General features: G+C 38.6%; 4 protein-coding genes and 1 non-coding gene across 10 annotated transcripts; 4 read left to right on the top strand and 1 right to left on the bottom strand.

Annotated features, from left to right (window-relative positions):
- Positions 1–24: 24 nt before the first annotated feature.
- Positions 25–4574, top strand: LOC103330101 (Transducin/WD40 repeat-like superfamily protein). Its single transcript, XM_089050857.1, has 14 exons — positions 25–295; positions 482–582; positions 1043–1149; positions 1546–1581; positions 1712–1797; positions 1890–1948; positions 2039–2149; positions 2267–2392; positions 2869–3012; positions 3181–3289; positions 3389–3525; positions 3630–3665; positions 3763–3858; positions 4193–4574. Exons 1-13 carry the CDS (start codon positions 133–135, stop codon positions 3853–3855), a joined length of 1308 nt encoding a protein of 435 aa, XP_088906983.1. The 5' UTR covers positions 25–132; the 3' UTR covers positions 3856–3858; positions 4193–4574.
- Positions 4575–5545: 971 nt separating this feature from the next.
- On the top strand, positions 5546–12817 carry LOC103330100 (uncharacterized). 3 transcript variants are annotated; one of them, XM_008232651.2, is made up of 15 exons: positions 5546–5756; positions 6071–6222; positions 6377–6437; positions 6605–8102; positions 8206–8237; positions 8681–8813; positions 9203–9300; positions 9631–9675; positions 9809–9914; positions 10045–10171; positions 10943–11058; positions 11427–11503; positions 11822–11956; positions 12189–12257; positions 12353–12817. In XM_008232651.2, exons 2-15 carry the CDS (start codon positions 6077–6079, stop codon positions 12623–12625), a joined length of 2916 nt encoding a protein of 971 aa, XP_008230873.2. In that variant the 5' UTR covers positions 5546–5756; positions 6071–6076; the 3' UTR covers positions 12626–12817. The 3 variants fall into 3 exon arrangements, with proteins under 3 accessions (XP_008230873.2, XP_088906853.1, XP_088906852.1); XM_089050726.1 differs by lacking the exons at positions 5546–5756; positions 6377–6437 and having other exon boundaries at positions 6095–6222; XM_089050727.1 differs by lacking the exons at positions 11427–11503; positions 11822–11956; positions 12189–12257; positions 12353–12817 and adding an exon at positions 11235–11371.
- A 188-nt stretch (positions 12818–13005) lies between these two features.
- TRNAA-UGC (transfer RNA alanine (anticodon UGC)) lies at positions 13006–13078 on the bottom strand. Its single transcript has one exon. It is a non-coding gene; the product is annotated as a tRNA-Ala (tRNA).
- A 1548-nt stretch (positions 13079–14626) lies between these two features.
- On the top strand, positions 14627–23175 carry LOC103330242 (uncharacterized). Of its 4 annotated transcripts, none has more exons than XM_089050249.1 (10): positions 14627–14939; positions 15829–16198; positions 16414–18258; positions 18340–18826; positions 19068–19164; positions 19300–20882; positions 21184–21232; positions 21341–21588; positions 21734–21841; positions 22252–23175. In XM_089050249.1, the coding sequence occupies exons 2-10, from the start codon at positions 16021–16023 to the stop codon at positions 22481–22483; spliced, it is 4827 nt and encodes a 1608-aa protein (XP_088906375.1). In that variant the 5' UTR covers positions 14627–14939; positions 15829–16020; the 3' UTR covers positions 22484–23175. The 4 variants fall into 4 exon arrangements, with proteins under 4 accessions (XP_088906375.1, XP_088906374.1, XP_088906373.1 ...); XM_089050248.1 differs by having other exon boundaries at positions 19065–19164; XM_089050247.1 differs by having other exon boundaries at positions 19068–20882.
- A 1016-nt stretch (positions 23176–24191) lies between these two features.
- Positions 24192–25930, top strand: LOC103330241 (transcription initiation factor IIB-like). Its single transcript, XM_008232783.2, has 2 exons — positions 24192–25261; positions 25573–25930. Exons 1-2 carry the CDS (start codon positions 24427–24429, stop codon positions 25704–25706), a joined length of 969 nt encoding a protein of 322 aa, XP_008231005.2. The 5' UTR covers positions 24192–24426; the 3' UTR covers positions 25707–25930.
- The last annotated feature ends 538 nt before the right edge of the window (positions 25931–26468 follow it).

Genomic DNA, 26468 nt, shown 5'->3' with positions numbered 1-26468 from the left:
AATCCAAAACGGTGCGTTTGGTACGCGACTTCTTTCTTTCAGTTACTAAACCCTAGTTCCTTCCATCCCTTGAATCTTAAACCCTGCTAGCACCTCTCTCTCGTCCTTCTCTTTCACTCAGAGAAACAAGAGATGGACACGGACGGAAATTCAGGAGACGCGTCGAGGTTGGTCCATGTGCGCTTCATCACGAAGCTCGACCGTCCTTTCAAAGTTCCAAATTCCTCCATTTCCGTCGCCTCCAATTTCACCCGATTTGGCCTATCCAGCGTCGTTAACAATCTTATCCAAACAGGTAAGCTCTAACATATTCACACGTAAAGTTTTCCTTTTATCCATTGATACTCTGTTTGGCTGCTTAGAAACTGAGGGGAAAAGGATTTTACTTTAGTGTTGTAAGTTTGTTGGTTGCTTGCTATGCTTATTTGGAATTTTTTATAACAAAAAATGTGTTTTAATGCTCATTGGTAATTGTGATTAGAGAATCCTGATTGGGAAGTGGAGCCTTTTGATTTTCTTATCAATGGCGAGCTGGTTCGGATGTCGCTTGAAAACTTCCTTCTTGCCAAGGGCATTTCTGCGGTACTTATCTCCCCTTTCTGATTCAATTTGCGATGATTGTAGGAAGTGTGTACCCTATGTTCTGTTTAGGTGTATTTTCTGATAAAATACTATGTAAGCAAAATGGGAAGTAAAAAAGAGGAGTGCGAAGAGAGAGAATGGGGTACGTTATTTAATTTATCTTAAGAACCAACAAGAGTTGAGCTAATTGGGTAAATTACTCCATCAAGCCACATAGTATGAGTTTTACAATTATGTTTTTGGGTATCACAAATCTGCAAAATTGATTTGATGCGATGTTCTGGAACTGAGATTTATTTTTGGTCCATTTTAAATTTGGTGTCAAGTCGGAAGGTCCTTCTTTCTAAAACTAGAGTGGAATGAGTCTAGAGTTGCATATGTTGCTTTAACGAGCTGATTTGAGAAAAGTTTTTCCACCGTCTTTATTTGATAGCTAACTGTAGGTTTACGACTATTACAGGAAACAATATTGGAAATTGAATACATACGGGCTGTAGTTCCACGCAAAGAAGAAGAACCTTCGTTACATGATGACTGGGTCAGTGCAGTTGATGGTTCTAGTCCCAGGTATGCACATAACATATTGTGATGTGTTCTTCATTTCTTCACAGAAGTCATTTTTAAGTGCTCCCAAGTTTTTCTTGTCATAAACTCTTGTCCTGCATGGCTTGGGTTATACCTTCAAATTAAATTTCTTGATCACATGTTGGTAGGTGCAGTATGTAAGTGATAATATATCTGTCATTAAGAAAATTTGATGTGAGATTAATTTATTTGAGCTGGGGAATTTTGATCCCCAACTCCAAATCTCTTCAGAGGAAACCTTCAATTGTCATTTCTCAGTATGTTTGTTATTTATTAGATGCGTTTGCATCTTTTGCTTCATGGTGCAATAGAGATGAAGTTATCTCTGAAAACATTATCTTAAATTCTAAAATGTCTGTAACTTGTGTTCTGTGGCAGGTTTTTTTTGACAGGGTGCTATGATGGTTTAGGAAGGTAATTTTACTAAGAAGTTTTGTTATTTTTTCTGTACATTGGGATTTCTTGTGTGTATATCAAATAATTCTTGATATACCCATAATAAGGAAGCTTGATGTTTACTCTCTTGATTTTGATCTTCTTTTAGGGTATGGAAAGCTGCTGGTGTATGTACACACATACTGGAAGGACACAGTGAACCTGTTTCTTCTGTTAGCATAATCAATCCAGAAGGTAGCCATAAGTATCTGTAATTCAATTTCCAAAACTCTTTAGGTCTCGTCGCCATTGCTTGAGCAGTTATTTATTTTTTTATTTTTATGCAGGTGCAGATAGTGTTACCGTAGCTACTGCTTCGAAAGACCGGACACTTAGACTGTGGAAGGTAATTGGATGTGCATACTTTTTTATTTTATTTTTTATAATGGTAGTCTTACGCGTTCACTAATATTTTTATTCATTTTTTTGGGGGAAGTTCAATGCAGAAGATACCAGAAGAAATCCTTTGAAGATAAGTGCATTCAAAATTTTGCGTGGACATAGAGCATCTGTTCAAAGTGTTGCTGCTCAGACCTCTGGAAACATGGTCTTGTCTACTCACCTCTTCTTTATTTTTCGGTTACATAGCAGTGTATGTGAGATTGGGCTCTGACGTCAAGTTTATCACTCACCTCTTCTTTATTTTTTGGTTACATATACTTAGATCTGTTCAGGCTCTTGGGATTGCACAATCAATTTGTGGCAGACAAATGAGCCAGTTTCAGAAGGTGACACTGTATCAACAAAGAAGAGAAAAACCACTGCTCAAGCTAAGGAATCTCAGTCGGAGGTATTTTATATGTATTTATAAATTTATATATAGGGTTTAATAATTTTTGGGGTGACATTCAATTGACTATGTGGGAGAGGCTTCTTAAATATTTAACTCCGGGCGTACACTGTTTATACAACTTCGAGTACACACAAATGGCATTAGAACATAACACTTTGTTCTCAACTGGAAGTTTTCCATTACTGAATTATTGATGGTTTCTTTAATTATACCTGTTATTTACATTTGTTCCTGTTAATGCAAAACAGTATTTTGATGCAATATGTAAAGGTAATGGACAGATCAATTCATTTGAAGGGGATGTCTATGTAACAAACAGAATTTAATTCATTCCCTTGAAGGGGATGCCTAGCTGCATATTGATTTTTTTTTTTTTTTTGGAGAGTTTAGCTAGAAATACATGAAGTGTTTCCTCTTTAGAAAGATTTAAAAGATTATTGCATCAATCATCATTGTTTGGTTTTCCTGTTTAGGGGGAGGCTGTTTCTTCTCTAGTGGGCCACACACAATGTGTATCTTCTGTAAAGTGGCCGGAGCGTGAAACAATATATTCTGCATCGTGGGACCACTCTATTAGAAGGTGGAATGCCGAGACAGGCAAAGACTCATTGAACATAGTAAGTGCAAATAGATTTTTTCTTACCTCTCTGTTGTCTGAAGTCTTTTTCCGTAACCATGCTTGTATGTGGCATCGAATACCTATCACATGCTACAGAACAAAGTCCTTGCATTTCCTTTCTCAGATTTCTTGAAAGTTTAAACGGTAACTTTCTCTTGCCATACAGTTCTGTGGTAAAGCCCTCAACTGTCTTGATATTGGAGGTGAAAGTTCCGCTCTTGTTGCTGCTGGTGGTTCTGACCCTATTCTTAAGATATGGGATCCTCGTAAACCAGGTCTGTTAGATGAGCTAAGTGCTTTGTTCTCTCTCTGTTTCACACGCACACGGACACAAACTCAACCGCACAAACATCTAACATAATTTTTTTTTCTAGGAACTTCTGCTCCTGTCTATCAATTCTCATCTCACACTTCTTGGATTACGGCATGCAAGTGGCATGAGAAGTCTTGGTTTCATTTAATTTCTGCATCTCATGATGGAAAAGTTATGCTGTGGGATTTGAGAACTGCTGTAATGCCTTCTCCTTGTTTTGCTATCTAACAATGGTTCATGAGTGCTGCCCGACGTGACCTTTAAATAAATCTGGTACTTAATAATATTATTTTCTCTTGCAGTGGCCCTTATTTGTCATTGATGCGCACAAAGACAAGGTATAACATTATTCTTTCTTTCTAACCTTTATCATTTCTTCATTATTCTAAAGAAATTCAAATTTTTGATAATATGGTGATCTTTGCTGTAACTCAGGCACTATGTGCTGACTGGTGGAGAGGTGATACTGTGCTTAGTGGTGGGGCAGATTCAAAGCTTTGCATGACTTCTGGGGCTTCTGTGCTGTGAGAGGTAAAAAGTTAAAGTTTATAGGTTATTTAGAAACTTTAGTTGACCTTTAAAACCTTCAAGTGAAATAGATTCTTTTGAATGTTGTCTTCGCTATAACTCAATCTTGGATAAGAGTAACTTAACTCATCAGTGGAACAAGACACTTTTATATCTATGTTCATCTGGGTGCATACCTACACGGATGAGCTTTATTTTAAAAGTTTGTTTTGATTTGATGATCCTACTTTCTACTGTATTCACATGTGGCATTAAAAGCTCAAAGATTCTGTCTCATTGTATTTGGCTTTAGTTTCCTGCTCGATTATAATATCTGTACTTTTGCCTTTGTTTTCAGCTATAAGCAGAAGAGTGATTTGAAGATGGAAGTTGCATAGCTGGGAACATCCTCAAAGCTCTCTCCACATTTCTCATGATCTTCTGGAAATGGTGGTGCGAATAGGGCAGTCTAAGTTTGCATCTAGGGGAGGTTTGAACAAGGGTTTAGGTGCTCGGTTGTCTCATGGCCGGAGCCGGAGATATATAGTTTCAGAGCTAATTTTCAGTCCATGGCACACTATGGTTGTAGCAAATAGAACAGGCTTTACCTCTTTATACGTGATCGTGGTCTGGACTCTTGAGAGTAATATTCATTCATCATGGATCCGCTCCATGCACAATTGCATGATTTATCTTATATTCCTTGGTAATTTTATGTTTTATCGAAGTTTGCTTGTATTTTTCCGCGTGGTTCGATCCTTCTTCCATCATCTTTATCTTCTGAGCCAAGACAGATGACTATAAAGTTAAACCCTAATTTGGTCTTCAAACCTGCTGCCATACATATGTAATGTAAGATATCACATCAAAGATGTGTTACTAAAAAAATTATTGATTTGTTCGCCAAAATTTTTGGTACTATTTTTAAAAAAAAGGAGATTTCTTGATACTTGTGAACGGAAATTCTAGTAGGATTTTCTCGAATGGTAGGCAACCAACCCTTATTTCTTTTATTAAGTTTTCAATTTATCTAAGGATACCATCATGCAATCAAACTATTATTTGATGATCTGGACTTTTATCACTTAAACTTTTATTTATTAATTTATGTAACTTTTTGCCAACGAGATTTAGTTCAGTAAAAAAGAGCTTTGGTTTGCAGATTACTCGTCTAATCTCCATTCCCCAAATCACTGGTATAAAAAATAATAATTAATTTTATATAATTTTCCATGAGATACAAGCAGTGGTTGAAACTTGAAAGTATGAACAAAAGATAATCGGACTAAAAGTTAACGTTTGATTTGAGTTTGTTTGCAACAATAATTCAGATACATCCATCACTTTCTCTGAGTTTGAAAAGCAAAAGAGTCAGATTTGGGAAAAGTGAGTTTCCTTTTACAGGTGGGCCTGTGTGGAGTGTGTGTGACACTGACAACCCGTGAGCGCAAACTAAGCCGTTAAAATGACTGAACTGCCCATCAAGGGGTACTGCTTCCATAAGGTTCTTGTCTTTCTTAAAAAGGCTTAGGACCAACAAATTTAAAATTAAACAACTCTCACTCTCTTATTATTTAATTTCCTTTCATAAAAAAAGGAGATATTATCACAGTGGTGTGGTGTACATAAAATTAGGGGCATTTAAGTCAATTAAAATTGCGGTCAAATAATATTATAGTCCCAATCCCAAGCTCGAGTGAAAGCCGTTTTGCATTGCCACTTCCACGGCATATAAATGCCACCCTCAGTCCCCGCGCCATTACATTTAACATCTCCTATTTCTCTGCTCTGTCTCGCGTTCAAATCCACACCACAGAATTCCCCACTTTTCTTTCTTTCTTCCTCTCTCTCTCTTTCACGAACAAGCCAAATCATGGGGTCTCTTCAGCTTGTTTCAGATTAAGCTTCAGCATTTGCATCAGGTCAGATATCTACACATTTTTTTAATCATTTCCTATCTAAATATAATATATACGTATACATATGATTTATTAGGAATCTCAAAGAGAAATGGATCATTAATGTGTACATGCATGTATGCTTGTAAATACTATGTTGTTTGATGAATTTGGGTTTCTGGGTAACATTGCTTGAATTGTTGATGTTATGTTTCATTGAGATATTGTGAAACTTGAATCATATAGATTTTGGGTCAAAGAAACTCTTTTATTTGTTTTAAATTTTGGTGTGCCTGCCTAATATCTTATTACAAATCAAAATTTTGATTTCCTTACAGGAAGAGATGGGTAGCATTTCATTGCCTGACATGGCAGTTGGGATCATTCACCACTGTCCCACTGCTTATTCAGGTTCACATTGGAAGTATGATAAGAATTTATGCCTGGGGCGGCGTCCTCCTATCTTTAGAACTGCTTCGAAAAGAAAAAAGTGTGTAATATCTCGCGACTGCTCCTGTGAATTTCTATTTTCTTTTTGTACTTTGCTTGGTAACCTTGTACTACTTTCTTTTATATGTTGTGGAAACTATTGCCTGTTATTTGAAGTTTAAGTTTTTATCATGACCAAAATGGAAATCTTGCAGGAACCCTTTCTGCAAACCTCATTGGCTATGTAAATCAAGAACAAGAATTTTTTCAAGCATGGTATATCTCTTCATGCTGAAGGAATGATGATATATTTCTCTGCATACTAGTAATCACAGCTTTTATCAGTAGTTTTAACTTTTAGTTTTATATGAAGCTAATGGAGTAACCGGAAAGTACCAAGCATTGGAGGCATGTGACTTTTTGTCTTTTGATTTCTATGGCAGGATGATTCCGGTGACACTTTTGCAGATGTGGTTGAAACTTCAGGAAGAAATGAAGTGTTGAACATAGAAGAAGATGAATTAATGACCGCTAGAAAAGCTCTTTCTGAGGCCCAAGCTAGACAAGAAGCCATTGAGAAAGAGAGAGATCAATTGCTTGAAAAATTGGCCTGTTCGGAAGCTAAACAACAGGAATATATTGCTACCATATTGCATGAAAAGGAACTGGCTATTGCAGAAGTTGAGGCAGCCAAGTCTTTGTTCGATCAGAAGCTGCAGGAATCAGTTGAAGAGAAGTTCAGCTTGGAATCTAAGTTAGTCCTTGCAAAAAATGATGCTGTTGAACTTGCAGTGCAAGTAGAAAAGTTAGCAGAAATTGCTTTTCAGCAGGCCACATCTCACATTCTAGAAGATGCTCAGTTAAGGGTTTCAGCTGCAGAAACTGCAGCTGCTGAAGCAGCTTATGAGATGGAAAAGCAAATTAGGGATGTGACTGAAGGGAGTATATTGTCAATTGTTGAACAATCAAAATATGCCATAGAGAAGGCACTGGATGTAGCAGAAAAAGCTGGCGAGCATGCAACAAAAGCAGTATCAGAATTTACTAAAGGTATGAATCCACTGGATGAGCTTGCTTCCATCCAGTCAAAAAATATTATGTTACAGGGTGTCGTAAATGATTTAGAATCTCAGTTACTGCTTACAAGAAGTGACGTTGATAGGTTGAAGTTGGAGTTGGAAAAGGCCCATGCACATGCAAATGCATTTGAGCTCCGAGCTAAGGATGCTGAGAAAGCACTGCTTGAATTTCAGGAGTCGAGCAAGAAAAACACTCTCCAGAAAGAAGAGGAAATTATGTCTTTGATAGAAAAAATGAAGAAAGATTCATCAGAAAGAAAGAAGAATTCTTCAAAGGCTTTTAAGGCTGAGTTGCAAAGCATTAGGGACGCTATTGGAGCTGCCAAAGAAATGGCGCATTCCAAAGATGATGCCTACTTGAGAAGATGCGAAGCACTGCAGAGATCATTGAAGGCATCTGAAGCTACTACAAAGATGTGGAGACAGAGAGCAGAAATGGCAGAATCAATATTATGTAAGGAAAGACCACTAGGTGAAGGGGATGAAGATTCCATTTATGTTGTTAATGGTGGACGAATAGACCTCTTGACAGATGATGATTCACAGAAATGGAAACTTTTAAGTGATGGCCCTCGCAGAGAGATACCTCAATGGATGGCGAGGAAAATTCGTACTATCCGTCCCAGGTTTCCACCAAGAAAGATTGATGTAGCTGAAGCGTTGAGCTCAAAGTTCAGATCTTTGGACTTGCCCAAGCCTAATGAAGTATGGTCTATAGCTCAGGAAAAGCCAAAGGAGGGTGATATACTTATTGAGCATGTGATTGAGAAGGAAACAATAGAGAAGAAACGGAAAGCCCTAGAGCATGTTCTTCAAGGGAAGACCATACAATGGCAGAAGACACCAGAACAAACAAACTTAGGTCAGTTTTCTTGTATTCTCAAAATTGCTTCATGCTACTGAGAAAGCATGTGTCTGAAACAGAGTGTTATCTGACTTGAAATTGTGCATTGACTTCAATGCAGAGTCAGGAACTGGAACAGGGCGCGAGATTGTGGTATGTATGTTGATACCCATTATTTGAAATATCAATATGTCATCCCAGAAGTAGTAAAGATTTGTTATGCAAGACTATCTTTGAACTTCAGTTCCGGTGTGCAGAAGTACTATTATAAAATGTGTGTCCCCAATTTCTCCACGTATATTTTTTCAGTTTCTGGAGGTTTTCAAGAGGCTGTTCTTTCCAACTGATGATTTTGCTCCTGCCACATACTCATTATTTTGAGTGAAGATAGCCCCTCAAAGCTAAAATTTGTTATTTCTCAAGTTAGATGTTCAGATTTAATGTCATCAAAATATGCCTATTCTCCCTCCCCTCCTCTCTCTCTCTCTCTCTCTCAACTGTGATCAACTAGAGGTTTATCTTTGATTATTTTACTCGAGAGAAAGATGCAATTCATGGATTGTTACCTAGTGACTCTTATACTGTTGCTTTTGAAGTTTCAAGGCTTCAATTGGGAAAGCTGGAGAAAGCAGTGGTACCTGGATTTAGCTCCTAAAGCTGCTGATTTATCTAAAATTGGGGTAACGTCAGTGTGGTTCCCACCACCAACAGAATCTGTTGCTCCTCAAGGTTCATCTCCTCCATGTCCATTTTGATTTATCCTTATCTTTCTTCTCATAATGGTTAGATATAACAAGATTAATATCTTTTGATACATTCCTGTGATGCAAATAATCATTTTGCTTGGTGGTAGTCATATTGTTTAGTTGTTATTAACAATCTTGCACTCCTAACAATCACCTGCGCTGAATTCTTTTTCTTCTGTTGTGTTCTTCAAAGTATTTGTATGAACTCACAGTCGACACTCTACCTGCATTAGTGTGTATGTTTATCTCTGAAAATATCTACATAGAACTCGCATTAGTATATTAAGTAGCATTAAAACATGATTTGCTTAAGTTTGGGCCTCTGCAATAATTTTGTATAGCATTTGTGACCCAATATGATATGGTATGCAGGTTATATGCCTTCTGACCTTTACAATTTGAACTCATCATATGGTTCTGTGGAAGAACTTAAACACTGCATTGAGGAAATGCATTCTCATGGTCTTCTGGTATGTATGTGATCTTTAATATGACTGGTTTAATCTTAGGCCATCGAAGGTCAATTCTTAAATCATTTAAAGGTTTTTGGTTGATGATAATTTCCTGTATTATTTGTTTGTTCTCTATTTCAAGGAAAGTAAAAATTGTTGAGAAAATGCCTTTCGTTGGTCACAGGCTCCAAAAAAAAGTAATTCATATTTGGAAAGTCAGATAGTAGGGTCCAATTCTGAATAATGATGTGCATATGTTATAGGGATATCTGCTCCTTTTCTTTTTTGTTTGATTATCATATGTGAATATTCTGTGTTGCATTAGTAATATGTGTTTCCTGTGAACAGGCCTTGGGAGATGTTGTCTTAAATCATAGATGTGCTCAAAAACAGGTAAACTATTGATCCTTTATGATAATTCTCTTGAAACACCTTTTTGTTGGGAGCTGTTTTCATGTTGCAAACTTGGTTGGTCATATTTGCTGTTGTCATTCCTCTTGATGAAACTCATCCTTGCTGATTTCAGAGTCCAAATGGCATTTGGAACATTTTTGGTGGGAAGCTTGCTTGGGGACCTGAAGCAATTGTTTGTGATGATCCAAATTTTCAGGGCTGTGGAAATCCTTCAAGTGGTATTTTATTTTATTTTTCTGTTTTCCCCCCAAACTTTGATGAATTAAAGGAAGAAAATCTAGTATCATTTTTACCATTTTTGGAAGAGAGCTTACCCTCAAACTTATCTGCTGTTCATGCTGTGCATAGGGGATATATTCCATGCAGCACCCAATATTGATCATTCAAAGGACTTCGTGAGAAACGATATAAAGGAGTGGTTAAACTGGCTTCGAAACGATATTGGTTTTGATGGATGGCGCCTTGACTTCGTAAGGTGAAGGTGTTTTTATTTTTCTTTGAGTGGAACAGGGGCCAAAGGCCCAAAGCATTTTCTTATTTCTCAGTCTCTAACATATCTTTCTTTATCTTTTGTTGGCCAAATTTGTTCTTCTGTTCTGTGTGTATTCATATTCCAAGTAGGATATTTTGTATATAAGCCTGAAGAAAAGAATGCAGATTGTGTGCGACCGTGTGGAGCTTAGTGCACTCTTGTGACTTAGGTAGTAGTTGGTTTGTTTATACAATAGTCATTGATGAGCTCTAGTGGTAGGTATTTAGTAATGAACAGACGCCCTTATATCCATTCTTTGTAACAATTCCAACTTTGCCGGTATCACACAAAATTTTATATGCTTCATGATGTAGCTACTGTATCAGCAGATTGTCCCAGAATTTGAAAATGCTTTAAATGCAGTCTATTCTAACTTCATTGTGATTTTTACTTGAATTTTTGGAGAGAAAAAAGTCAACTTAATTCTTGAACCAAAGGAAAAGAAGAAGAGCTAAAAGAGCCAAAGAGCATTATGAGCACTAAACCTAAGTTTAAATATTGACTATTCTAGGTGAACGTGCCATGTAATACTATAGGCACATGTCAATTTGATGTTTAGGCCAATTCAACTGTGAGCTAGTGTCTTCTGTTTGTACATTAATTTCATCCGAAGTTCAGATGTCTGAAAATTTGTGAATGCTCTTACACGTTCAGACTCTTTTTTTCTCTTGTAGTCCATGGTGGGCAATTAAACCTCTTTTATGTTGTTCGCAGAGGCTTCTCCGGTACCTTTGTAAAAGAATATATTGAAGCTTCGGTTCCTGCATTTGCTATTGGAGAATATTGGGACAGTTTAGCTTATGAAAATGGAAATTTGTGTTACAATCAAGGTAAGAATTTGTGGATTGTAGATTAAATTTGTAATTCTGTTTCTTGTTGTATGATTAGGCGGATGAAAGCAAACTATAGTTCCATCTTTAGGGACATTCGTTACTAATCTTTGGTCAATGGTGAAAACACCCGCAACCATTCTAAATCTGCTGAATAATTCATTTTTATTCACCAGGAAACAATAACATAGAACAGTAACAGGGAAGATAGCCACAAGAGCGTTAATCCATGGCTGTGTTTTAATCCTCTCATTGCCTCCTCCTCCACCTCTTTAAATTAGTAAAACTCCTTTGTTGCCAGAAACAATGAAATGTTTACCATTTTGCTTAGCATGGATATGAAAATGTGAACTCGTCTATTTTTCCAGATGCTCACCGGCAAAGAATTGTCAATTGGATCAATGCCACAGGCGGTACTTCCTCGGCATTTGATGTCACAACAAAGGTACCTTCTATACTGCATCTGCTACATCCTAATTTTAGTATGACTCACTTACATAAAGGATAAGGCTAAGAGAATAGAACTGAACCGAAATGAATAGTTTATCATTCATGAAATGCACCAGAACAATGTCACTCAGACAACGTGGAAAAAGTGAAAGACAGCCTGACAATGGATATGGGTTTACTTGCCAAACCTTGACGTCCTTTTTTCCAATAAATAAAAGCAAAAAATATATCCTGATAATTTACCTAATGGTGAAACTCATGTCAAGTGGCTGCACATTTAGCCCAATACATACTTAGTATTGCATTTTTGCAGGGAATACTCCACTCTGCTCTTCATAACCAATATTGGAGGTTAATAGATCCTCAGGGTAAACCAACTGGAGTTTTGGGATGGTGGCCCTCACGTGCTGTCACATTTTTGGAGAACCATGACACTGGATCAACACAGGTCTCTCTCTCTCTCTCTCTCTCTCTCTCTCTCTCTTGCATGTACACACAAGCACTGAACGCAAATACCACCACTGAGGCACAAGGAGCTGGTTACTGATTTTTGAAACCTTATATCGAGCCTGGACAGTCAGGCTTTAACTGCTAGATTCCATCAGTTGAATCTTTGTTAAACAGCTTTTATCTAAGTTAAGACTTGATTTATAAACTTTCTAACTTTCTTTTAATTTCAGGGTCACTGGCCATTCCCACGAGATAAGCTTACACAGGGATATGCATACATTTTGACTCATCCTGGAACTGTGAGTTCTCTCAATCACCCAATTGCCACCATGAATTATTTTATGAACAGCTGCTATTTGACTTTGTAATCTTTATTTTCTTATCTCTACTGCAGCCTGTCATTTTCTATGACCATTTATATGACTTTGGTCTTCATGACATCCTAACTGAGCTAATTGAGGCTCGTAGAAGGGCCGGAATCCATTGCCGGAGCGCTGTGAAGATATACCATGCAAATAATGAAGGTTATGTTGCACAGATAGGTGATACACTAGTAATGAAGCTTGGCCATTTTGATTGGAACCCCTCAAAGGAAAACCATTTGGAGGGGAGCTGGCAGACTTTTGTTGATAAAGGGTCAGATTATAAATTGTGGCTACGACAATAGTTTGATTCGAATCGATACATGTACTACGTTAACACCTTGAAATTTACCATTGTAATTTTCTGTTTTCTTTTTTTCTTTTTCTGGCACGAGGAATAAGTGCAATGGGAATGTAAAAGAACTGTTTTATAGCATTTTTTTCGTTGTAAATAAAGAAGCATGCCAGAAGAGATGGTGTGTAAATCAGTTCATTCATGCAAACATGTCCTTTTTGTTTTGGTAGGTGATTTGGGCTTTTTGCAAAAGCAGCAAAAAACTTAATTTAAAAGCAAACATGTCCTTTGTGTTTTGTTTGGGTATTTTTAAATGCGTGGTCTTTTTCTCTTTTGGGCTTTTTGCAAAAGCACCAAAACTTAATTTAAAAAGCAAAAAGTTGATGTCGGTGGAGATGCAGGGGATCGAACCCTGTACCTCTCGCATGCAAAGCGAGCGCTCTACCATTTGAGCTACATCCCCGTTTTGATAATCTTTTTCAAAGTACAATATTTATACAATTGGCAAGTCAAAGTTTCTTCCAAAACCAAAACCAAAAGCATGTGCTCTTTCTCTATCGAATAATTTATACATCACTTACTTTTCCCAATTTCCCCATCAGTGTGTGAAAGCAACGACGACTTGAAGTCAAAGTCTCATACCAAAGACCCAAAGTCAATGCAAAATCTGCAAGCAGCTGTTAGTGGTCTCCCTCACCTTTATATATACATTAATTTCATTATATTTATTTCTTATTAATATTCTGCGCTGTAATGTCCTTGCGTGACATAAATTTCATAATAAACAAATGGAGAAAAAAGAGCCAACAACAAAAAAATAACTTGAGAAATTTGTTTAGCTTAAATTAGACTACTTGTTTTTTAAAAAAATTTGGACGATACGTGTACTCTAAATAAGAAAACATGGCAATAAATGAAACAACTTGGGAAACTAAACCCAAAGCCCCACCTCCATCCATCACCCACCCCTACTGCTCCTTACTATCTTTAAACACATAGTTAGTACTTAGATTGCTTTTCGTTTGGTGGTTAATTGGATTAGCTTAATCTAATGTCATGTTTGGTGTTAAAAAATGAATGTGAATAAGATAAAAGATAATGCCACTATAATTTTATTGTGTACATTTTTGTAGGATAGCGTATCCTACTAACAAGGTGGAATACATAATCAAACTATTCCAACCCCTTTGACTTTGGACTTAAGACTCAAGACACACGACACAAACATGGGACACTAGTATCAATCTGACCTCTTAATTCAAACCAAACATGTAACTCAATTTATGTTTTAGTTTAAGCATAACATTTGCAACGCAAATTCTCATTTAATAAGAACACAATCTAATAAATTGTGATTGATTCATATTATAATAGAAAAGAATGAATCTGTCAATCTAATGACTATAAACGCCTCGCATCCACTTCGAATTTGCATTGTGGAAAAATTTGATGGAAACATCCTATGAACAAAAGGGATGATGATTCACTATTGGCCCTTGAAAGTTAGGTAGGATAAGTGGGCTTGGCCCAAACTTATTACAACCCTAGAGAATTGAGAAGTGACCAGTCTTTCCTGCTTTAATGTTAAAACACACTCACTTATATCCCTAATTCATTGCTTAAACTGGCGGCGGGAAAATAAACGCAAAATAAATTAAAAAAAAGGTTAAGCATATTTCCAAAACTCTCAAAAACAAAAAAGCTCCAAAGGTAGGCTTGAAAAATAAAGTGCACCACCCCACGCGTGTACAAAAGCGCGTGGTATCGGAATATCCCGTCTACTTTTTCCTCGCAAGCTGCAAGCAAAGACGCACACTTACTAGAGCGTACGTCTCCCTGCCATCTCAACCGTTGATCATCTAAATATCTTCATCGAACGGCCATCAGCAAAGAGCATACCAACTCCTGCGAAGTACATTAGTACCTCTGACTCCGTACCTTAGGTTCGGGTACCCGAGGTTGAGGTTCGGGTTCCGAGCCTGAGGCGGCGTTTTCCTCTGAGACTCTCTGAGTTGGTTGGAAAACATTTTTTTTGAGCAGTGTTTGTTTGGATCGCTTTATCTTCGGCTTTGGTCCGAGAATGAATTTCGGTTTCTCACTCTTCTAGTCTTCTCTGCGCAGAAACAAACTGGTCTTAGAGAGAGAGAGAGAGAGAGAGAGAGAAAGAGAGAGAGCTCAGAGGCAAAAGCATAGTGAAAGAGAAGAGAGCCATTTGCGTCGTCGTTTTGGAGCTTAAGCAACTGTGAATTGAGCTACAAGAGAAGAACGACGCCGTAGTGTCCACGCTCTTGAAGAACCCTAATTCTCTTCGCTTGGATCACAGTGTGAGCTCCCAACTCCACCTTTTTCTTGCTCGCCTCGCTAACACCTCGTTGTGTTGCTCTAGCTTCCTTCTGGTGTAAGAATGAGCCATTAGAGTTGGAACTAATGAGGTTTTCTGTTTCTAATTTTTGTCAAATTAGCTCGGAAATGCTCAATTCTGGTGATTCTTTTGGGTTTTGGGGAGAATTGAGGTTTCAGTGCTTGTTTGGTAGAGATATGGTTGGTTTTTTTTAGGGTTTTTAAGTGTAAAATTTGAGTTTAGCTTTTGCTTTAATTTGGCTGTCTATGGCTTGATTTTTTTTTTTTTAGTGCTTTCGGTTTAGTCTTTGAAATGTTTTTCGAAACTCCAGAGCTCACATTAGCTTAAGTTTATGATAACTTTGCAATTTTGGTTATGGTGGATATTAGCTCTTGAAGTCTCATGAGATTCATAAATTCGGTGCTGCAAAATCCAACAACGGATATTTGCTCGTGTAGCTCCTTTTCAACACACCAGAATATAGAGAAGTTTGAATCTTTTTTATTTATTTATTATACAAATATTCAGGAAAGCTTGAATCTAAAAGCTGCCATCCAAGCCCCTAATTCGATTTCAAGTTCTCTTTCTCTCCTTCAAATTACAATTAATTGAATGAGACACATACAACTAGTTGTTTGACACTTGCATGGAATTTGGAACTTTGCTGTCGCGGGTTCCAATTAGCAGACCGATGTAGTGGTTCACCATAAATGAACCCACTTGAATATGAATTCTAATGTAAATTTATCCTTTTGGTTTCCATGTCTTTTAATTTTGGACAGTTTACTAGCCTTACTGATACATGGTTCTTTTGTTGAAATTGCCTGCCAGTACTTCTAGTCTCATTTGTCCACTGAAACTTTCTTATGCAGGATAATTTTAAGAGATGCTGCTGTGGATATTTCATGCCATTTTGGAGCACACCTCTTGTTTCAAATGTACTTATTAAGCATGTGAGAATGCCTTTAAGCAGAATTGCAGGGATGAGGCAGTCTGATGTGTAATGATCATAGCGATTTTCCACAACATCAATTAGCTGGGAAAATTTGGTGCCTGGAAATTTAATGCCAGGTAACGAAATTGAAGGCAGGATCCACAAATTATATGAGCTAGATAACTTTTCTCATCAATCTCAAGTTGCGGATGGTAATTGGCCTGTGCTTTACAATCAGTGGCATGAAAAACAAAGAGAGATCAGTGAACCTCTAAGTTTCAATCTGAAGAGTAACGTGCAACAATTAGGTACAAATGGCTTCACTTTCTATGGTCTTCTTGATTGCTTTATAATTTATCTGTTTTGATTTTCATGACTGCATGGGAGTTTGCATTCTGTTTCTCAAATAGTGGACAAGTCTTGGAAAACAAGATTCTGTATTTCCTGAAGACAGTTGCTTCATGATAACGTGAAATACCCATTTCGTGTTTTTGAATTAATGTATCTGTTGTGGTATTTGCAGATTCTGTGAGAGGACGTGGCAATCAATCCTTGACTTTTGATAAAAATTATACACAAGTGGCTCAGAGACCTGGATTGTCCAATATTCAAACTACAGACCCACATCTGAAGACGAATGGCTTTATGCTTGGACGACAGGATTTTGGAGAAAGGCAGAATCAACTTCAGTTTTTGGGTGAGAGCACAGTTTTTTCTCCACATAATTTAACTTCGAGAGGCTTATCCATCCTTCAATCAGAGCAAGAAAATGCATCAGGTGATAGCCCCACCCTGACAACCAATTCAGAAAGGTCTGAAATTACTGAGGCTTCCACTGAGTTTAACTTTGTTGGAAAGCAGCAGCAACTTGTGAGGTGTCAACAGCAAGGCATTCCACAACTTCACTCAATGCAGCAGTCTGGGTACACTGACATGCAGTTGTTGCAGCAGCACGTGATGTTTAAGAACCTGCAAGAACTTCAGAGGCAGCAGCAACTGCAACAATTTGGTGATACAAGGCAACAGAATTCAGTAAATCAGCTCTCTGCAATGAATAAGCAGGCTGCTGGGGTTCAGTTTTCACCTCTCATCAATGGAACACCTGTTAATGATACATCACAAATGTTTATGAACTGGGTGCAGCGAGGTGGATCTCCTGCTGGGCAAAATGTATCTAATAGAGTCATTTTTTCTCAAGAGCAAGGTCAGACTTTGAGTTCAATGGGTCCAGCTCCTCAGCAGTTCGATGTCTCTTTATATGGTACTCCTGTTGCTAGTGGAAGAGGGACTATGAATCAGTATTCCCATCTTCAGGCAATGTCTCATGATTCTGAAAATTTGTTAATCAAGGCTAGCGATCAAACACAGAAGCCTGTTATGCAGTCATCAGGCTTCACTAACCCCTTTGTAGGTGAGCATTGCACTACTGCTTCTCCGGAGCAGGCTTACTTGCCTCAAGGGGCTTTCATTTCCAAACAAGGATTTCAGGGAAAGAATGTGCTTGGACAAGTTACTAATCAGGGTTTGAATTGTGGATCTACATTGGGCAACCTCCAGCAAGGGAATACGTTGCAAGCAAATACATCACTGCAGGAAATCAGTGGAAAGCAAGATCAAGCTGGTTGGCCTGGAACCTTTCAGAAAAAAACAATGCAGCGTGGCTCTTCACCACAGGGTTTGGTTCCCCTAGATCCAATGGAAGAGAAGATTTTGTTTAACACAGAAGATAATTTTTGGGATGCTTCTATGGTAAAGCGCAGTGATATTGGTGCTGGAGGCTTTGGAAATGCACTTGAACAGACAGGATATTCAGATGCATTTCCTTCTCTCCAAAGTGGAAGCTGGAGCGCACTTATGCAGTCTGCTGTAGCAGAAGCTTCTAGTAGTGATACCGGGCCGCAGGAGGAGTGGAGTGGATTGACTTTTCAGAATACAGACTTGTCAACTGGTAATCAGTCTTCAAACATCTTGGACAGTGAGAAGCAACAAGGAAGTTGGGTTGATAACAACCTGCAGAGTGCCTCTTCCTTAAGTTCAAAACCTTTTCCCATGCTTAACGATTCCAGTGTTAATTCTAGCTTTCCTGGCTTTCCACAGCCAGGCATCCAATTCCCAACAGAGCATAGAGAAGGGCTTCACCAGGATGAATATCATGAATCCATTCAGAAGTCTCCCAAAAACACCAGTGAGTGGTTGGATCGCAACCCTCAACAAAAGCTATCTGTGGAGAGAAGTCAACAGGTACAACCACATTTGCGTTTGGACAACACATGGACCAGTCAAATAAATGAGCACTCAGAATGTGATCCACGTGAGCAGAGAATAGACTCCTATGGTATTGTTGGCCAACCAAGTGGTAAACCAGAAGGTATGATTGTCCATTTTCCATCCTCTAGTGGAAATGCTGCTATTTTCAGCTCCCATGACATTGTAGGTGATTTTTGGACAGGTGAGAGTGAAGCCATGTACAAGAGGAACTCTGATGGTTCTCTGTGGAAGAGGGACAGTGATTGCAGGGTAAATTCATTTTCCAGATCAACTGGACAATTGGAGCAAGTACAATCTGGCTCAGAGGATACTCTGAGGAACAGAGAAAATTCACATGTATTTAACTTTCATTCCTTGCAAAATTCACACATAACTAAGGTCCATCAGGAAACCAGTCACCAAGTCCAAGATAATAATAAGCTTGATTACATGAAACGTATCATATTTAGCAACAAAGAGGAGAATGAGGGCATCAGAGAAAAACAGCATCAACTGAGTAATAGCTCTCATGTTATTGGGAACTCTTATGGGAGGGACGGCGAAACATATGAGCAACAGCAAAATTGCTACCAAAGCGACAACACTTATGACAGTAAGCGAGCTGATACATCTACTACCGTCTGCAGATCGGGGGATCCTAGTGGCATGCATGTCACTGCACGAACAAGGTAGTTTGCTTAGGAGATAATGATGGATTGGAAGTTTTTGATTCATGCCTTATCTTTCTTCTGCATACTAATGAGCATTTCACATTCTCTCTTCTGCCATCATAATTATTTACCTTATGCGCTCATATTGTTTAACACATTTGACTATAATCTGCATTCCAAACTATTTTTATGAGACATTCACTCTTCTCTTCTATTTTGTATGTTCTCGTGGAATCTTTTGATGGCTTAATCACAGCAGTCAAAATATGTTTCATCTTCTTAGCAAGGTTGACCAGTCGAAGGAGAATAGCTCTATAGCACAATTTGGGCCTTCTGGATTTAATCCATTATCCGAGGTAACTGAGGCAAAAACTCATGGAGCATCTGTTGCTCATATGTACAATCAGTCTTCTGCTTCTCAAGGTTTTGCTTTGAAATTGGCTCCTCCATCTCAGCGGCAGTCCAATTCAAACACTCTCTTCTCCTCTCAGGGTATGCTACAACCAGAAAGTAATCCAAATCAAATGCAAATGGATTCTGATTTAGGAGAGAAAAGCCAGAGCTGGTTACCTACTCCGTCATCCTCTCAATCTTTGCCCCAATCACATGAATCATCACCAAGAGCCCGTTGGGATGATAAATTTAGTATTGCGGGACAATCAAGCATCTCCTCATCTTATATGCATGGGAGCTCTATTGCAGAAATTACATCCAGTCCTACATTTCCAAGGAATCAGCTTCAAACACAACATCTGTTTAGTGTGCCTGGAGCAGGTCCATCTACACAGGCAACATTACCTGGTATTGCCAGCAGACATTCACCTTCCAACCTTGCTCTATCTCAAGGTACTTCTCAGCAGATTTTTATCAACCCTGGTGGTCAACAATTCCCTGTTCTTGAAGCTGTGCCAGCATCTCAGTCTCCTTATATGTCAGGCATGCCTGCACGGGGTGGAGCTTCAGTGAGGCCACAGGGTTTATGGACAAATAACCCAAGTCAGCAACATCTTTCTGGTATGGAAACTCAAAAGCTTTCTTTGATAAATCATGATAGCATGGATACTACTCCGTTGGCTTCAGAGCTAAATAGTCTAAACACTCAAGAAGGTGGATATAGGTCATCGGAATTTGGTGCCTCTTCTATGAATTTACAAGGCTTCATTTCTTCAGAAGAGCAGCAAGGGAAAGAGAGGGCCCAGAAGTCAATGTCATCTGGAATGCTTGATGCATCACAGACAGGGGTAAGGAATGTCTCTGATCCAAGAGCTTTGGCCTCTGGCTCATTGTTGAATCCCTCTGCAAGAAATCTTGGATTTTTTGGCCATGCTTTAAAATCTTCACATGGCTTTCATCAAAATTACTCCCCGCTGCGCCAAGTGCAGGCAATAATGAATGTAGAGACTGATCCAAGTGGGAGGGATCTGGATGAACAACAGGTAACTGCTGTGGCAGGGCAGCAGTCAACTTATGGTCATAACAAGGATGATGAACTGAGTTCTGCATCAGCTCTCAGGTCATCGCCACATGGAAATTCCAAAGCACCAAGTTTCTTGACTGATGCAAGAGAAGATCCAAGTGTAAAAACTTCTTCACCATCTGCTTTCCAAGCCCAAGGCATGGTTGCATTTGGTGAAAGTGATTCCCAGAGTCAATCTACTGGTAATACTGTGTTATCTAATCATGCAGAAACTTCTTGGGGTAATTTACGCATGGCACCCAACTGGTTTAAGCAGTATGGGACTTTCAGAAATGGGCAGATGCCACCAATGTATGATGTAAGGTTTGCACGGACTGCTGCAGGGCAGTTCTCTCTTGTGAAGCCTTCACAGAGTCTGAACATACATTCTCCCGTGGAACAGATAGATGCTTCCGATGCTAGTCAAAGCAGCAGAGTCTGGCCAAGTACAGCTGCCAATTTAGTGGGAAGTGAACCATTAGCTCCTTCTGTGTTGCCTTCAGATGCCATTGATGGAAATATGGCTAGTGTTAGACCAAAGAAACGCAAAATTGCAACATATGAACTTCTACCATGGCACAAAGTGACACAAGGGTCCAAAAGAGTTCAAGATATCAGGTATTTTGTTATTGCCCATTTCTTTGCTTTTATGTCAATCTTGGTGTGTAGTGTAGAAGATGAGTTACTTCTGATTAGATATTCTTATCTTTCTTCTGAAAGACTGATCTTTTTTACCCACTGAAGTGCACAGCTGAACCTTTTCGCATCTGTCACTTGAATGCAAGAAAAAAATGTTATCTTATTTTAGTCTAATTTCTTCTTAAATTTCTCTGTTCTTGTACATATACCCAGCATACACACTCCTTGGGTCGTTTTCTGCTCATGTTTGTTAACTTTTGGAGTGCACTTGTTTATGCAGTATGTCAGAGCAAGACTGGGCACTGGCATCCAATCGGCTGATTGAGAAAGTGAGCTTTTAGTTAAACAGATCATACATTGCAATTCATTTCTACTTTAAAATTTCATCCAGATACTCGGATCCAAGTGGTTATAATATCGTTCATTTTTAATGGCAGGTTGGGGATGAGTTTGAAATGTTTGAAGATGGGCATCAAATCCTTCGATCTAAGAGAAGGCTTATTTTCACAACACAGCTTATGCAGCATTTGCTTGGCCCTGCACCTGCATCCATTCTCTCAGCAGATGCTGCTCTGTACTATGATAGTGTGGTATATTTTGTTGCTAAATTATCATTAGGGGATGCATGCAGCCTGACCTGCAGCAAAAGAAACAGTGCTCATATGCCACCAAACGACGGTAATATGTAAGTGTCATCTTCATGGTTTTTTGAAAAATTGGGAGAGGACTTGTAATCCGATTTGAAGTTTACAAAAAATACTTGTAGTTGAAACTGTATGCCTCGAGGATTTGGCCTTCTAAGAAGTAATTTCTGTGTAAATGATTTGTAGGATTCTGGAAAGGCTTAAGTTTTCTGAGAGTATTGACGACCAGTACTTTTCAAAAGCTGTTGGAGACTTCACAAATAGATCGAAAAAGCTGGAAAATGACTTACTGAGGTATGGCAAAGTTTTCCCTTCCCGACATCCTTTTGACATTTCTGGTAACTACACTGTGTCATACTGCCTTCGTCGGGGGATAAATGGCAGAAAAATGTTTCTTGGAACCAACTTTAAGCAGTTGGACTAAGCCTCCGCTAGAAGTTTACCGGGGTACTCGTACATTTTTGCCCAATGTAATCACCTATCTATTCCCAAGGTTCCGGACCAAAAGAAAAAAAGAAAAAAACTATATTCCCAAGGGTAAAATAAATATTCTGTGTTTTTCGATTCAGAAAAACGTAGTGTGAGAATTGGATAACCTTTAAAATTCTGCCTAGATAATTTTTCGGAATCGATACCTTTTGTATATATGCATTGAGCCATGTAGTTAAGTTTCTCTTATCTCATGATATCTTTTAATGTTGCAGGTTAGACAGGACGGCATCAATTTTAGATTTAAGGCTGGAATGTCAGGAGTTGGAAAGATTTTCAGTCATCAACCGGTTTGCCAGGTTCCATGTCCCCCGAGCGGATATGTCTGCAATCTCTTCTTCATCTGGTACAGTACCAACTGCACCAAGACCATGTCCCCAGCGATATGTCACTGGGCAGCCACTGCCGAGGAATCTACCAGAGGGGGTACAGTGTCTTTCACTGTGATTATCATGATTGATCCTCTACCCAACTGAATCCTCTTCTCTTTTCATCTATATTTGCATTCCGTATCCCGCTCATGCACCGGTCTATGATCACTTTTTTCTGACATATATGCTGGCATTGAAGAAGGAAGATGGAATGCAGGAAGTGGTCGAACCCAAGTAACGAAGGCTGCTCGTTCATTTTTGAACCAACACCTATTGTTGTCATTTTTGGGAAAGTACATATTGTTCTTTTGTATATTTTGATGAAGTTCCAAGGAGAATAGGTAGTACCTGAAGTAGCAGGAGGACCGTTGGTGTGCACGTGTCTCTAGTTGCCTAAGTTGTTGCATAAATTAGTTTAATTTAGCATACCTAATTTATACAGGAATATCTGGTGGCTAAGAGCACTGTAGTATTTCCTCATCTCTTTCTTCCCCCTCCACTTTTTTCCCTTTTTGTCTGTTTACAGGTCTTTTGCTGCATAAAAGCTGTGCTGGCTGAACTGGAGAGTTGGGATGTTTGAGGGGCAAAGCAAATTAGTTAGTCAAATTGAATAATATTATGGAAAAAAGGTACAGTTTGGTTGTAATTTTATATTCCAACAGATGCTTTTATTTTACTCTGGAGACTCCACCGCAAATATGGGAGAGTTTTTAAAAGTTTCTGACTGTTACCCCTTGCCCCTTAATGATAATATCTTTTCATTGGTCACGTGTCTTCCCATGTTGATGATACCTTGACTTGGATTACAATTTCTATTGGGGAGCACAAAATCTCTCTGAAAAGGTTGCCCGAAGCTTCCAATTCCATGACAACTTTTTCTGTTGTTTGGTTTGAAAAGTACAAGGTTTCAAGTTTCAAGATTTTGATTTGATTCTGTGTCCCTCAAATGTCATAAAGCGTTGCATATGCGTATGCTTAAGATGGAGTAAAAGACAAGACAAGACAAGGAAAGGCTTTTATTAATTATAGTGCAGAGGACAAAAACTAAACAAAAAGGTATGGAATGTTGTAGGATTGGATTCTAAGTACTTGCCTGTTTGTCTTCCATTGGAAATTGACTGAAAGCAGCAGCCACTGACACGTCAGACAGTTTGTGATCTTCCTCGTCCCTCTTAGTAACTAACTTAACTAACCTGGTGTCCACCCTGTCTGCGTCAGAATCTGATCCATTCATGATTGGAAAGTGATGTGAAAACTGAGAAAATCCTAAACAAGGAGAAAAAGACCCACCAAAGTATTTTTTTCAAATTTTTTGTTTGTTTTGTTTTTCATAAAATGATGATAAAAAAAACCTGTGGGGTTACTTGGTTTTGGTTCGGCATGCATATTACGAGGAAGCTTGGATTTGGTGGGCTTCGGTGCTTTGTACGGTACAGGGAGATCACTGTTGACTGCTGACAACAACATCGATTTGGTGGTTTTTTTGTTTTCTGAAAAGGCAAGCACTTCCCTGTAATTTTACCATCATCTCCACAAATCTCCACGTGGGTTTAGGACTTTTTGCCAACTGGAATGTGGGACCCGAATCACCATGGATCCACCAAATATTTCTTAGGAATGTTTGGGATAATTCCTTCTGGCGGTGTACTATATATTTATGTGGTCCTTGGTCCTTGACCAGTATTTTTATTGTTACATAAAAAGGCTTTGTTGGTCCAATAAATAAAAAGAAAAATTACTCGAAATTAGTTTTCCTTTTTCAACATAGGAATTCTGTTGTCCTAGCTTGGCTAGGAATTCCTTGTTTTGTAGGAAAAAAGAAAACCCTATGAGACTAGGATTACTTTTCACATCCCACGTTATAAAACCTACCATTCACCCCATTAGAACAACAATACACACAAATCTCAAACAAGACTTCAAGAAAAGCCATTAGAAGCATAACACAATATACACAAATCTCACACAAGACTTCAACAAAAGCTATAACCTATCTCTCTCTCTCTCCCCCTCTCAACCATGCAAAAGACCAAGCGAAAGGAGGATTGGGATAAGGGGTTTTGCAACGATAATGGGTTTTGTTCCGACTGCAAGGCATACACAGACGTTGTGCTCGACCACCGGTCAGGTGACACAATCTGCACCCAATGCGGCCTGGTTCTTGAAGACCACGCTGTGGATTTCACCGCCGAGTGGCGAAACTTTGATGATCAAGACTCTACCAACGATCCGTCACGCGTCGGCGCTCGCTCTGATCCTTTACTGGACAATGGTGTTCTTACCGTTAACATCTCCGACGACAAGAAGAAGGCTGTTTCTTGTGTTCTTCCTCGGCTCCACAAGACTCTCCGAAACCCAGACAAGTCTCTCCACGTTGCTTTTGAGACCCTTGGTATGATGGCCGACCGGCTAGCCCTAGTTACAGCGATACGAGATCATGCCAAAGAGCTGTACAAGAAGGCCGACGATCGCAAGTTTTGTAGGGGAAGAAACTGTGATGCTATAATGGCTGCCTGCCTCTTTCTTGCTTGCCAAGAAAAGGGTCTTCCCCGAACTCTAAAGGAAATCGCGATGGTTGCCAACGGTGCCACAAGAAAAGAAATCAACAGAATGAAAGAGCTCTTGAAGAAAATACTAGAGGTTGATTCGAAGACTACGAATGTTGGGGATCTTTCGCGGCGGTGCTGCTCCATGATTGGTATGGCTAATCAAGATATGAAGGCTGTGTTGGAAACTCTGAACAAGTCGAAAGAGGTTGATGTAAGGAGAAGCCCTAAGTCTGTTTTGGCAGCGGTTATGTACATGATAGCGCAGCTCTCCAATGACAAGTCAACTCGGGATTTAACTCTTCATGGTACATAACTCAAACTAATTAATCTCTCCAATTTTCATACATATCCTGTTTAATTTTTGACAATTTGGTTAATTTTCATGCATATTTTGTTTAATTTGGTTTCAATGATTTCTCTCTTAATTAATAAGCATATATATATAATTAATTTAAATCCAATTAATTTATTAGTTCCAAATTAATGTCGTGTCATGTTTTTAATTTGGTAATCTTGAAGCATTAAGAGGACTTATTGATCATATTGCAACATTTTAATTTGAAATTTTGATATTTGTATGCATGGATTTTAACACAGCTGTGTGTGGATATTGCAGATGTCTCACAAGCAGCTGATGTTGCGGTAGCGACAACTAAGAAGGCATACAAAGATCTATATCCCTATGTTTCAAGGATAATACCCAATTGGTTTGTCAAGTTGGAGGACCTCAAGATACTTTGCCTCCCTTGAAGTTGTCAGAGCCAAGTATCTAATGTAGACGAATTTCTGATGTAGGATGTTGTGTACAACATTATGTCGATAAACATGATCACTCACTAGATTGGACCTTTTGTCCAACTGATCTCAAAAGATTGTAGTTGGACCTTTCGTTCACTTGACCATTGTAGAATTTCGTTGTAGAATAATTCGTAGAAATAAAGTGTTTATATATAATAATGATTGAGACCTGCGTCATGATAAATAACACGAAGTGAAACTCTGAAACTCTGGTCTTTTGTACAAATTTAATATGCATAAAGCATCCACAGAACTTATTTAATTTGGAAAATGTTTACTATCTCAATTTTTTTTCTTCCATATTTTCCTTTCCAATAATAATGTATTGATGGGAGAAAGTAAACAAGTAAAAACATCAGATTATGTTCTAGAGGATTAGGCGAGCAATTTCTATACATAAGGGTTCTGTCTGTCGTTCTAGGGGACGGCCTGCTGGGTCATGCCATCTCGAAGAGGTCATTTTCTGTTGATCCAATTTTGGGCATCAACAATAAGTATTTTCAACTCTAAGCATTTCATCATAGTAAATGGATTAGTTTGTTCTGGAGTCCTTGAACCCTTGGTCCATGAGCTTGGGCCCGGTGCAAATACTAATTTAGTCCAACAAGTTGTTGAGTTCTGTTATTGTCTTTTCTTTAATAGTCATTCAATTAAAGCAAGAGAGCCCAATCACAATCATGGATGGAAATTTTGCAGAACCAAAGGTTCAAAGGG

This window comes from Prunus mume, linkage group LG4, assembly GCF_029339155.1.
Source record: "Prunus mume cultivar Tortuosa linkage group LG4, ASM2933915v1, whole genome shotgun sequence".
In the NCBI taxonomy this organism is placed as follows: domain Eukaryota; kingdom Viridiplantae; phylum Streptophyta; class Magnoliopsida; order Rosales; family Rosaceae; genus Prunus; species Prunus mume.
The sequence above is the reverse complement of the archived record's forward strand: the minus strand, read 5'-3'. Positions and strand labels throughout refer to the sequence as shown.